Genomic DNA, 13,337 nt, shown 5'->3' on the forward strand with positions numbered 1-13,337 from the left:
CGTGCCGGTTTGTTTGTCTCTCTCTCTCTCTCTCTCTCTCTCTCTCTCTCTCTCTCTCTCTCTCTCTCTTTGGTATGTATGTGTCAGTCTATCCGTCGTTCTGTTTGTCTGGTTGTTTCTCCTTCTGTTTGTCTGTTTATCAGTCTGTCTGTTACTTAGTTCTTCGCCCGTCCATCCGTCCCTCCCTCTCTCTCTCTCTCTCTCTCTCTCTCTCTCTCTCTCTCTCTCTCTCTCTCTCTCTCTCTCTCTCATTCATTCCTTAAGCATAAAAGGTAAAATCACATCAATACACTCACGTAATGAACACATATAATATATTTGATATTAATTGTAACATATCACTAGTCTCGGCACATTATTTATCTGGGTAGAAACACCAAAGTATAATACGAGTCGTTTATACTGGTTGTTAGCCGGAATTCAGCGACTTTCACCCTTAAGATACCAATTACGTAGCAAGACCCAGAATACAAGAGAGGGAAAGTATTGGTCTTCAGGAGATAAAGAAAAAAAAAAGTTTATACGTATTCCCCGCTTTCTTCCTCACTGGCTGCGTGGTATTTCAGTCAGCCAATGAAGACAAGAGAAGCTGAATTTATCAACCAATCAGCTTACGCCTCTGTTTTCATCCACGTCAGCTTGGTGGACAAAAGGTTACCTGAGTGCCTTCACTTACACAGGTTATGTGGGGGAAAACAACACTTGTCTTCTCGTATTACAAGGCTGAAAGTCGCGGAATATAAATACAAATATGAATTGTTGTAGTAAGAGGCTTAGGCACATCTTAGAAAGGGAGACAGAGGGACAAAGGGCGAGAAAATAAAGGATAAAAACCGGGTGAAGGTAATGGAGGAGCCTTAGGAATGTATCAGGGCTGGGACACATGAGGGAATGTATCGGTGTACATATAGACCGTGGCGGGGAGGTTGGGTGGGGAGGAGGAAGTAGGACATGTACAAAGGGAAGGTCAGTGTAGATAGATAGACAGATTGGTAGATAGATAGGTGAGTAGATTTTTTTTTTTTAAGAGTAGAGGTCCTTTAAAAAAATCATTGTATATATATCTATATAATTTGAGGCTATGTACATGATACTAATTTAGAGGATAACATTAGGTTTCTTCCGTATCACCTGCAGCACACCTGGTTTTATACACTGGTCTCGTGCGGGGCACACACACACACACACACACACACACACACACACACACACACACACACACACACACACACACACACACACACACACACACACACACACAACATGTTTTGACAGTTAATCGAATAAAAGTGCTCCCAAAAGGCCGTCTATTGAGTAAGACTAAACCACATAGTGTGTGTGAATGGCGAGAAAATGTTGCAACTCAGTGTTTGGGGCGACTCTGGCAACACTCGGTAATAAAGTTTGGATGCTTAAAAAGAGATGAAAAAGAGTCAAGTCGATTATTTCATTTTTTTAATGATGACAAAGCTATTTACTGCCTTCCCTTTCTCTTCTACTCCTTTTTTCGATTACGCTTTTTTTTTCTTCTTAATATTCTGTTCCTCATTTACCTCTTGGAGTTTACAATTTTCTACTTGTAATGTATTTTCACATCCATCACCTGCTGTGTGTACGAAAATATCTATAATGCTTTGTCCTTTTTTGTCCTTCATTTTCTACAAAGCCTGAAGGTGAGCTTGTTGAAATCTACCTGCGGCCATTTACCTGTACAAGGCGTGGCGAGCTACTAAGTAGGCCGCCAGATTAGGTCTACGTGGAGTGTGATAGTTGGGTATGATAAAACAGCGGAGACGAGGCGATGAGGACGTGAATGTAAAGCAAACAAGGGGTAGTATGCTATCGGGCTGACTAGAGGACTGACTACAGGAGACATGGCATTCCCTCTTCATCTTTGGTTCTGGCTAGGTGAGGGTGCGTACCTGGGCAGCAAAGGTGAGTGACGCTCCCACCACCTCTTACTTTTTTTATTTCTATATGTAGGAGAGACACTGGCCAAGGGCAACAAAAATCCAATAAAAAAAATGCCCACTGAGATGCCAGTCCCATAAAAGGGTCAAAGCAGTAGTCAAAAATTGATGAATAAGTGTCTTGAAACCTCCCTCTTGAAGTAATTCAAGCCATAGGAAAGTGGAAATACAGAAGCAGGCAGGGAGTTCCAGAGTTTATCAGAGAAAGGGATGAATGATTGAGAATACTGGTTAACTCTTGCGTTAGAGAGGTGGACAGAATAGGAGTGAGAGAAAGAAGAAAGTCTTGTGCAGCAAGGCCGCGTAAGGAGGGGAGGCATGCAGTTAGCAAGATCAGAAGAGCAGTTAGCATGAAAATAGCGGTAGAAGACAGCTAGAGATGCAACATTGCGGCGATGAGAGAGAGGCTGAAGACAGTCAGTTAGAGGAGAGGAGTTGATGAGACGAAAAGGTTTTGATTCCACTCTGTCTAGAAGAGCAATATGAGTGGAACCCCCCAGACATGTGAAGCATACTCCATACATGGACGGATAAGGCCCTTGTACAGAGGTAGCAGCGGGGGGTGGGGTTAGAAAAACTGGCAGAGACGTCTCAGAACACCTAACTTCATAGAAGCTGTTGTAGCTAGAGATGAGATGTGAAGTTTCCAGTTCAGTTTATAAGTATAGGACAGACTGAGGATGTTCAGTGTAGAAGAGGGGGACAGTTGAGTGTCATTGAAGAAGAGGGGATAGTTGTCTGGAAGGTTGTGTCGAGTTGATAGATGGAGGAATTGAGTTTTTGAGGCATTGAACAATTCCAAGTTTGCTCTGCCCCAATCAGAAATTTTAGAAAGATCAGAAGTCAAGCGTTCTGTGGTTTCCCTGCGTGAAATGTTTTCGTAAAGTCATGAAATCAAGGGACTAAAGTTTAACTGCATCCCTCGCATGTTTTTTGGTTCTTTCTTTAGTTTCACCCTCAAGTTCCTACCGATCACCCTCGAAAGAAGGAGAAGAGAAGAGAAATTCCACTGGGCTTTCTCATTTTGTCGCCACTCGTAATGGAAGCAGAAAACTTTGCTTATTTACTCCTGTTGTTTTTTTTTTTTTTTTTTTTTTTTGTACAGAAACAGCTGTTGGCCTTGTGCAAATAGTCGCTGCTCATCTCTATAGAGGCCGTGTGAAGCTTGTCATGACCACCGCTGGCTGCTCCATCACACAAACTCTCGACTAAAAACCCTACTCGCTTCACCCACTCCCTTCGTGGTCATCTTTATTAAACGCTGCACTGCACAGCTCCAACACAAGAAATCACACCTTTTGGCATCTAGACGGAGCCACTCACTGTCCATAGGTGTGCTGGCGGAATTACGCAACATTAGCTATAAGTATCCTGTTTTCATCAACCCCTGTGCTGCAGACACGTCCAGCTCTCATCACGTGTTCTTTGGTCCGTCACGCTTTACCAGAGGAGTGTCCAAGGAGCGGGGGAGAACATGGTCGATAACTCTATGCCTTAATGTCTCAGGATGACCCTTACTTGGCAGATATCACAGACGGGTGTCCAGGAATGTCCCAAGGTATGACACAGACGAAGGGTGAGGCCACTAAGGGAGCCACAAAGGTGCACACGCGCTCCAGGACTCAAAGACGTGGCCCTGAGCTGCACGTGTCTGAGGGAGGCTCCGGGCAGCGATAAAAGCGGTGGTGGTGGTGGTGGTCGTGGTGATGGCTTGATACACCTCTGTAGTTTCATTCCTTTGTTTTTCTGCAAGCATACACACACACACACACACACACACACACACACACACACACACACACACACACACACACTTCGCTGTTGCGTTAACCTTAATCTCACTCGAGTTGACGCTGGTCCGGGCCTGGGAGCGCCGTTGAGAGCGAAGGAGAGAAAACGAGACCAACTCACGCCTCCACTCGCGTCTTGTTTTGGAACACAGAGAGCCGGTCGTGTTATCGTCATTATCCTCCGAAGCGCAAGAGGAGAACTTCGATTGGCCTCTTCACTGACACTGAAAGCTTCCACTTGCCTGCTGAATGACGCGATAATAGCGAAGGGAAATGTAAACAGATATTACATGAAACACCGACGTTATAGGCCGCTTACCACAGAGAGATGCAGAAAGGAAAGCTCCGGAGCGTCGCTTGCAAGGACTCGAAGCGTTCCTTACCTTGAGCCGCTCCATTTGATCGTCACGTATCGGTCCTCACGCCGAGAGAGAGAGAGAGAGAGAGAGAGAGAGAGAGAGAGAGATTTTATTTTGAATATTTAAAACTTGCAAGATCTGGTTTGTATTTTTCCGAACGATATCTAATCTTTGGAATGACTAGAAGAAATTCAGTCAAGAGAAAGCGATGAGACAGTGAGGGTAAAAATAAATCAAGGCAGGAGCAATGATTTTTCTATTTTAAATGACCTAGGACCGCGGGCACGCATGGCACAGTTATCCTTCCAATATGTGCGCCGGTACAGATACGTTTTCTCTTTCTCTTTTCCGTGTGTCTGTAATCTCCCCTCCTGGCGGCCGTCCTCACCAGCCTCGCAGCGACAAGCCAGACGAAAAGAAACTGCGATAAAACATGAACAGATAGATGTGTGAATGATCGAGGTTACTGGGAAAGACAGAGTAACGGAGGGATACATAGAGAAATAGTAATATAGGTGGGAGAAGGAGAGGAAGTTGTAACAATAACATATCACCTTTTGAAGATTTTTTTTCTTCTTAATCTTTCTGTTGCTTCTTGTTGAGGAAGCAATGACTCCTGACCTCAGTAACTGTCTCACTTGTCACCACATTCCGCTGGCAGCCACCTCGACGTGCTCCTCGGCTCTCGATCTCGGGTTGTGCACACTCGAAGGGGAGCCTCAGTGGTTCTTGAGGGGCCTCCAGACCTCCCACGCAGGGAAGAGGTCAGAGTAAGGAGGAGGAGGAGGAGGTATAGGACGAGGAGGGAGGAAGGGAGGGAGGGGAGAGTTAAAACAGGAATACTACAAAGCCGCCAGAGCACCCGAGGCAGGTCGTCTGGGATCGCTTACTACGAGTTTGAGCTCCTGATACTTGAGGGGATTCTTAATCGATGCGCGAGCAGCTGACACCGCCGGCAGCAGACAGACAGACAGACATCCGGCTCAATAAATCTACAACAGCCACACGATTTGCCGCCACCGTGAAAGAAAAATAGCAATGGGTGTCCTCTAGTATGTCGGAGAGCTACTCATCGCACCTTCTCGGATTTAACATAGTATTTATAATAATCGGAATCGGAAGCTCCCGCGGGTCGGCTGCTTCACTTGCAGCGCCCGACTGACTGACTGATTTGGTCTTGCCGGGGACTCATTGGCACCTCCTGTTGGGGTTCCTCAGGGTCCTGCAGCGGTCAACTAGGAGAGACCCTTCTTGTGCAGGAGTGCCGCGAGTCTCTGCAGGTTGGTGGTGGTCTGTGGGTCCCCGGGGGCGAGCGCCAAGGCCTCGTCGTAATGCTTCCTCGCTTCCTCCAGTTTACCGTTCAGGTGCAGAATGGCGCCCAGGTTGCGATGGCTTGCCACGTCCTGGTGAGGGGGAAGGAAGGGCAGGAGAGGAGTTAGTTTAGTATAAAGTTGACCGAGGTGGAAAGAGAGAGAGAGAGAGAGAGAGAGAGAGAGAGAGAGAGAGAGAGAGAATTATACAGTTGTCTAGTAAATGTGCAACAAGGATGGCGAAGAAATAAGCAAGAAGGAAAGAAAGAAATAAGGAAAAAGAAAACAGAGAGTGGTTATTCAAGTAGAGAGGGGTGAAAGTCTGATTCAGCTTTAAAATCTCCTTATGTTGTACTGTTTCAAGGAAAACTAATTATAGCTTGGCACACTCCCTCCATTGCAAGTTATATTTTTATTTGTCTGAATGTCTGTATATAATATTGTATGAGCTTCTCTCTCTCTCTCTCTCTCTCTCTCTCTCTCTCTCTCTCTCTCTCTCTCTCTCTCTCTCTCTCTCTCTCTCTCTCTGCATTTGGTAACAAGGTAGCCTAATTTATGCAGGACGCAAACAATGGTACGTATGCATTAGTATTAAAACGCTTACAAATTGAGAAGACTGCAGTAATATATTAATGTGCCGTCGTATATAACTCAGGTTGTGTCCGGCTCATGAGTTTAAATGCATGAATGAGAAGCATAAATTAAAGCCTTCATTAGTTATTCAGTATTTCTCGTAATATATGAAACAAACGCCGGAGCGAGTCCCCCACCTTGGGCTGTAGCTGCACGGCCCGCCTGTAGAAGGTCTCCGCGTGCTGGTTCCTCCCCGCCAGCCTGAGGGCGGTGGCGGCGTTGAAAGCGGCGGTGTGGTCTGTGGAATCGAGCAGGGCCGCCCGCAGCCACGCCCCGACCGCCTCCTCCACGCGGTCCTGCTCCAACAACAGCTGGCCTGAGGAAAAGAAGATGATGGGTTAGTTTCAAAGTGCCTGAGTGTAATGATGTCTCTTGCTAATCGTCCTCACTCAGGGGATTAAAGTTTTGTGAATGACCAAGGCAGTAAACGATGACAATGAAAATAAGAACATTTCAGCGTCCTATTGAACCGTGGATGCCGAATTAAAGGCATGTGAAGAAAGGACCAGGAAGAGATTAAGAGTTCTCTTCAATACCAGACACTTAAGGCACAAAGCTAATCAGTGGGGAAGTCAAGTGTCAGGTAAGGAAAGCCCCGCGTCACTCACCAAGGTGCTTGTGGGCGTGCGGATCGTTGGGCGCCAGAGCCACCGCCCGCCTCAGCCACTGCTCCACCTCCTCGGCGCGGCTGCCCTGTGGGAAGGAGAGGAGCGGGGTTGGAAGGTTTCGCTGCCTACATAACGTCTCTATAAACTGATACTATTCCTTGTTACAATTTTTTTGCTCATAAATTTCTTGTTAAGCTTCCGCTGGCTTTATATCCCGATGTATTTTTGCCCCCCTTAGTGTGGTTCAGCTGGTCCTAAGTGGAGCATTACCTCCACCAACACCTGCCGCCAGCATCTCGCGTGGAAAATGTGCAGGTAAGTTTGTTGGCATTACGAGCCGGCGCACCTAGCGGGGCCGGAGGGAGGGAGCTCTGCTACGGTGGTAACGCTACAGTGGGCGGGGAAAAATACCTAAACTGTTGGTTACACTGTGGTAGAAGGAAAAACGTGCTTAGCGTTAGTAGCATTAAACGGTGGGAGGAAAATATTCAAGGCAGCCGTTATACAGGGTTGTGAGATAGAGATTATTCCCGCTAGTGTGCCTACACAGGGAGGGAAAGGATGTTTTGCTTTTATGAAAGTTTTGAGTGGCTTGGGTAAATATATTTATGTTTGGGTTGTTGACAAAAAAACTGTGCCGGAACACAGAACTTCATATTATAACATTATGTCGGATGTCTGAGAATTATAATGAGGCTAATACTGCAAGAGACAAAAAAATTACTCTTTGGTATTAACGAAACTGTAGAAAATAATGAGATGCGTGCCTTTCTCATAATACTAAAGGGGCAGACAGCGTTCATTTAAAGTTTTAGCAATGCTGCCACTACAGTAAAGGATCTTGGGAAGCGTTGGTGGTACTGTAGCGGGGGAAGGAAGAGACTATGTATAAAATATAAGTGTAATAATGAACTGTGGATCAATAAGAGAGTGTTTATGTGACGTGATGATATTTAGGTAATTGCTAAAAGTGTAGCGGCAGGAAAACAGGTTGTTTGGCTTAACAATACCGTATTAAGAAAAGGAGTGGCAGCCTTAAAGGATGAAGGGTGTACTGTTAACATTATAACGACCAGCAGAGGTTGTTACGGCCCTGTTAAGGTGCCCATTATCATGTCATGCTAACAGTGTGGTGGCTGTCTTGCTTTGTTTAGGTCATGCAGCGGAAGATCAGAGGGAGTCTTGAGTGCTGGTGACATTTTAGGAAAGAATGTTAAAGGATTTGTCGAGCGTGTAACGAGAGGGAGGAAATTTTAATTGTGTCCATAATACTTCTAAGTGTGAAAATCAATGCAACAATAAAAAAGTTTGTAACTTTTTATTCAAATGAAATGAAAGGAAGAAACTTTTCCTAACTAAGGCTTCATTTGCACTCGCTTTACTTGTGTCAGTATTTTAATTTCCCTTATTGTTTTCTGTCTCATTACTTAATGGTAAGTGTTATTTCGTAAGTGTTATTTTTCTGACTGACGCAACCTTCAAAGACAATCTAATGAGCCACACGAGTCATTAACCTGATTGTCAAGGTGACTGCAAACATGAAGAGAGGGGAGGTGAGAAGAGGGAGGAAGTGGGACCCTGGAAGTCAATATTCACAGAGAAGACAGACTAATGGACCATCTACTTGAACACGCCAGGCCAGGCGGCGAAGGCCTGGTATGGCGGCATGACAAGCGAGGCACTCACGTTGGCCTGCAGCATCCTGGAGAAGGTGAGGTGGGCGGGCACGTGATGCGGGTGGGCTGCCAGTGCTCGAGAGAGGGCGGCCTGAGCCTCTGCATGTTCCCCAGCTTCCAGGTGAGCCTCCGCCGCGAGGGTGTGCAAGGAGTGGGCGCCATAGCCATTCGGAGCCAGCTGGAGGGCGCGAGCTACCTCCTGCAGGGCCATGTGAGGCCGCCCCGCCAGCAGGTGTGCCCGAGCCAGCCGCTGCCTGCAAGTGGTGACAGCCCAGGAGTGGCCCAGCCCGTCCCGCGCGGGAGCTGACTCTGTCTCCCGACACGCCTCCAGCACCTGCACATGGGAAGACACACCTGATGTTGACGATTTGCTAAGACGGGTAGTGAAAGAGACCAAAAGTGATGTATAATCCAGCACTGGAACACACACACGCACACACACACACAGAACCTCTCTCTCATCGCCTCAATGTTGCATCTCTAGCTGTCTTCTACCGCTATTTTCATGCTAACTGCTCTTCTGATCTTGCTAACTGCATGTCTTCCCTCCTGCCGCAGCCTCGCTACACAAGACTCTTCATTTTCTCAACCCTGTTCTGTCCACCTCTCTAATGCAAGAGTTAACCAGTATTCTTAGTCATTCATCCCTTTCTCTGGTAAACTCTGGAACTCCCTGTCTGCTTCTGTATTTCCACCTTCCTATGACTTGAATTCCTTCAAGAGGGAGGTTTCAAGACACTTATCCTTCAATTTTTGACTACAGCTTTGACCCTTTTATGGGACTGGCATCTCAGTGGGCTTTTTCTTTTTTATTAGATTTTTGTTGCCCTTGGCCAGTGTCCCTCCTATATAAAAGACACACACACTTCACCTTGGTGGCCTCAGCTTCTCTGCCCAGGGTCTGCAGTGCCGCTGCGAGGCCCAGGTGAGCCTGTGCCAGCCATGGTCGACTCCTGAGAGCGGCGTGGTAGCTCTCCATGGCCTCCTCCGCCCTGCCAGTGGACGCCAGCAGCAGGCCGCTGTGGAGCGCCCAACAACGCGGCAGTGAGGGAGTGAGGAGAAGGAAAGCATCAGTGAAATCATATCTGGGTGACTCGTGGGAGTTTTAAGGTATTCTACGTAAATCGTTCTTGTATATTTCAAAACACAAGTAAAGCAGAAGAGAAACGATACAAACGAATAGATTAACAAATTCAATAAAAACAAAAAGCAAGATTACATTATAACGACGAAAAACATTCCACAAGAGTAAATCACGGCCAAAAATATTATCACATTGCACTAATTTAATCAAAATGGCATGATTTATATTGGCCATCACAATAATAACATGGACGGGACAAATAAGCCTGACCGACAGAGCCATTAATATTAAAGAGGAGGCACTGAACGGACCCCGCTCGAGACTCACAGATTGAAGTGGGTGTCGGCCATGGCTGGGGCGTGGCGGAGGGCGGCACGATAAGAAGCCTCTGCCTCCTGAAGCCGCCCCTGCTCGCTGTACACCACGCCCAGGTTAGACAGGGCTGAGGAAGAGGAGAAAGAACCGTAAGACATAAGAACATTGCGTAGAAACTGACTTAAATTGTGGTTTGAAGAGATTAGGAAAGGCTAGAGAGCTGAGAAGAGGAGAAAGAACCTTAACACACTGGAACACTGGTAGCAGGCGTACAAACTGCTGTAATTGTGCTCTGAAGGGACTGGAAAAAGGTGATATTGAGACAGGTGAGAAAAGTCCTATATAGTGACTTAATTAGTGGGTTGGGTAGAGAAGTGGGAAAAGAGAGGGAGGTTCTGAGAGACATGATACACAGAAGGGAATAGAATAAAACCTCATTAGTATTATGCGAGGCAGGAGTTCTTTTTGCTCAAGTCCCTTTCAGTGAGTTAATTTAGGCGAACACACTGCTCTCACTCTCGTCTCTGCCTCTCAATAATGCAATTTAATTAATATTTTCGTCATGTCATTTCCTTCCCTGATTAAAAAAAATAAACACACACACACACACACACACACACACACACACAAGGACAGGCGAACAATAGGTGTCATAAATAAAAAGTCTATTAAAACTGTTAACAAGGAAGTAATATGGAAATAACAAAAGGTATTATTTTTACTTGGGGACGAGAGCAAGTATGCACGAGCAGGTGTGTGCAGTTAATTACACCTGATGAAAAGGTCTCATTGGCCGAATGAATGATCTCAATCAACCGCGCCCCAATTAATTAAATCCTGCGCGAATCTGAATGAGGAGTCAGGAAAAGTATAGTCACCCTTGAAACTCAGATTTTCTTCGTTTTTCCGATAACCATTTTGGCGCTCGGGCCGCTTCGCTCGCTCGCTCGCTCGCCAATGTGAACGAAAACATAAAACGATATGGCACGCTTTATTCGTTATAAATCCGCAGACACGTGGATGAAAGTGAGTCAGAGAAAACACGGCATACATTTTGCTCTCCGTCTATTTACTATTCTCTCGTGCTTGTTTTAGACGCAAGAGCTTCGATTCAATAAGGGGTTCGTCAGGCAAGTCGACACTTCAAACCCGGCGGCCATGTCGTTCAGTCATGTTTACATTCGCTCGGATGCTCCCGTGCCGCCTGCCGCCTTTTCAATTTGACCATGAAGGCGAAAATCGGGGCAGGAACACTTAGTCCCAGAGCCAGTGTGAACAGTATTGACTCTACTTTGTTTCCTGAACGCTAAATATTCAGGTGGAAGCGGATGAGCACCGTGGTGACGAGAAATAACTTGATCCCTACGCTGTGCCCTGCCCTCACGCCCTCCTTCTCTTAGGGCCTCCTCTCCCTCCCCACCTGTGTGTGCTGCCAAGTCCCTCCCCGTGGACGAGAATTAATGAGCTCCAGGTAAGTCCAGGGAGTCCTAGAAGCCGGAAAGCAGTCTGGGCCTCCACTGGTAAACAATTCGTGAGTAGCAGCAACACATGGCGTGACAGTGTGGCGAGGACTCATAACTCTGGCGATAAACCTTCTCTAATACCCTTCATAACATGTCTCGCCGAGAGTTGACCTTCGTTAGGGAAGTGAAAACACCACATGACTCAACCTAAACACACAATGAGACCGCTTTATGGATGTGTTTGCTTGACCTCGCCTTGGGTTTCCAGCTTGGTGAACAAACAACGCCATACGAGACATTTCCCGGAAGGATAAATCACTGAGAACCACCGGAGCGTTTTATCTCGTTGCTTCAGAAGTCGTCTCGTTGCGCCAGATAAATATAAAGTCAATATCCTACGCACGCTCAGGAGCATAAAGGATGAAAGACAAAAGGCAATCGACTATTTTGATTAAATCTCCCATGACGTGCGCCGTGCAATATTTGGCTGATATTATTGGAACTGGAATGGGCGTCGACAGAATGCAATTAACGGTACATCTTCCTGAAGGCTTGGGGCCCCGTGTTCGCCGCTCCTCGATACGGTAAAGAGGCACCGTTTGTTTCCTTTGTTTCTTGATTTTTTTATTTTTTTTTTGTCCGTGTATTGCGTTGTGTTATGTATGTATGTATGTATGTTTTTTTTTTGTCACCGTTTGTTTCCTTTATTACTTTTTTTTTTTCGTCCGTGCATTGCGTTGTGCTATGTACGTTTTCTATGATTTTTTTTTTTTTTCATCTCTGGTTCTTCTGATTAATGAAACAGCATTCATGTCCATCTTTTCCTTATTGTGTGTGCAGGCATTTTACATTTTTTCTTTCTTGTCCTTCGTTGTGTTGCGTACATTTCCACCTTCTTTTCACCTGTTTTTGAATTCACATCCATTCATTAATTCTTCATTGTGTGTTGCTTGATTAATGAAACTACACATTTCTATTTATTTATTTATTTATTTTTTTTCACATGCAGGTGCTGTGTTGTGTGTATGTTCTCGTGTGTTGCTTCCAGAGTTGTTTGGTAGTTGCTGTTGCCTTGCTTTGAGGAGGGTGGGGGTGCTTTTTTTTGTGTTGTTGTTGCTGTTATTGCTGTTGTTGGTGTTGTTGGTGTTGCTGTTGTTACTAATTATTTACCTGGTATGGGAGCAAGAGAAGAGAAGAAGCAAGAAAAGAAAAGGTCACGGGATCAACCTCTCTCTCTCTCTCTCTCTCTCTCTCTCTCTCTCTCTCTCTCTGAAAAGGTCACTGTTGCTTTATTCCATTCCTACCTGGTTTTCCTTCTTATTTTGTGTTTTATGTCTTATTTCTTCCTCTTTTTTTGTGTTTAACGTGCTTCATGTATCTTTTAGTGTGTCTTGTACTACGTGATGTGTGACGTGTTATGTTTCAAGTGTATCATTTGTTTCATGTGTTTGTTTTCCGTGTCACGTGTTTCATGGTTTACGTGCCTCATGGTTTTCTTGTGCTGTATGATGTCGTGTGTTATGTACTTTGGTGAGTTTTATGCGGTTTTTGTGTCATGTTTTAAGTTCTTCGGGTGTTTTGTGTGTGTGTGTGTTTTTTTTTTTTTTTTAATTATGTGTCAGGTGTCTTATGCTGTAAGTTGCTTGTGTGTCGTTTTATGTATAACATTTTGTAACTCAGGAGTGTTTGTTTCAAGTGCATCAGCTGCTTCGTTTGATATATTTCAGGGATTTTATATTTCAGTGAAGTTAAGTATCTACCTCATGTGTTTCTTTTATAATTATCTGTTAAGTAAACTATTACGATATTATTTTGTTCTTGAGTATAAGCACAGGAATCTATGCTATAAAGCTGTAGTCAGTGCTAGACGTAGAAATTAACTGTGTGGTGATTGTTTGTTTTGCTTTCCCCTGCAGGAAACGGAAGTGCCGTTGTGGAGACCTGACTTAGGACCAAGATCAAGATCAAGAATACTACTCTACTGTGTGCTGACTGAGGAAGGTGTTCGTTAATTTACTTATATTAGTGACACCTGAAGACTCTCTACATACTTCGACGGTTCGGGAAGGAGGTAAGTGTTCCGTAGATGTGGCAGAGGCCTGGGAGGGAGACTGAAGGTGGAGGGAAGG

At 45.4% G+C, this 13,337-nt stretch overlaps 1 protein-coding gene across 1 annotated transcript in view; it reads right to left on the reverse strand.

Moving 5' to 3' along the window:
* Positions 1-299: 299 nt before the first annotated feature.
* The window catches only part of LOC135101041 (protein O-mannosyl-transferase TMTC2-like), an 87,261-nt gene continuing 74,223 nt past the window's right edge, over positions 300-13,337 (reverse strand). The window contains exons 5-10 of the mRNA XM_064004615.1: positions 9,758-9,872; positions 9,218-9,365; positions 8,357-8,680; positions 6,671-6,755; positions 6,200-6,378; positions 300-5,522 (exon numbers count right to left, since the gene is read on the reverse strand). Coding sequence (XP_063860685.1) covers positions 5,355-5,522; positions 6,200-6,378; positions 6,671-6,755; positions 8,357-8,680; positions 9,218-9,365; positions 9,758-9,872 — 1,019 coding nt within the window. The 3' untranslated portion in view covers positions 300-5,354. The remainder of the gene's footprint in view (positions 5,523-6,199; positions 6,379-6,670; positions 6,756-8,356; positions 8,681-9,217; positions 9,366-9,757; positions 9,873-13,337) is intronic.

The sequence above is a fragment of the Scylla paramamosain genome, chromosome 6 (assembly GCF_035594125.1).
Source record: "Scylla paramamosain isolate STU-SP2022 chromosome 6, ASM3559412v1, whole genome shotgun sequence".
Lineage (NCBI taxonomy): Eukaryota > Metazoa > Arthropoda > Malacostraca > Decapoda > Portunidae > Scylla > Scylla paramamosain.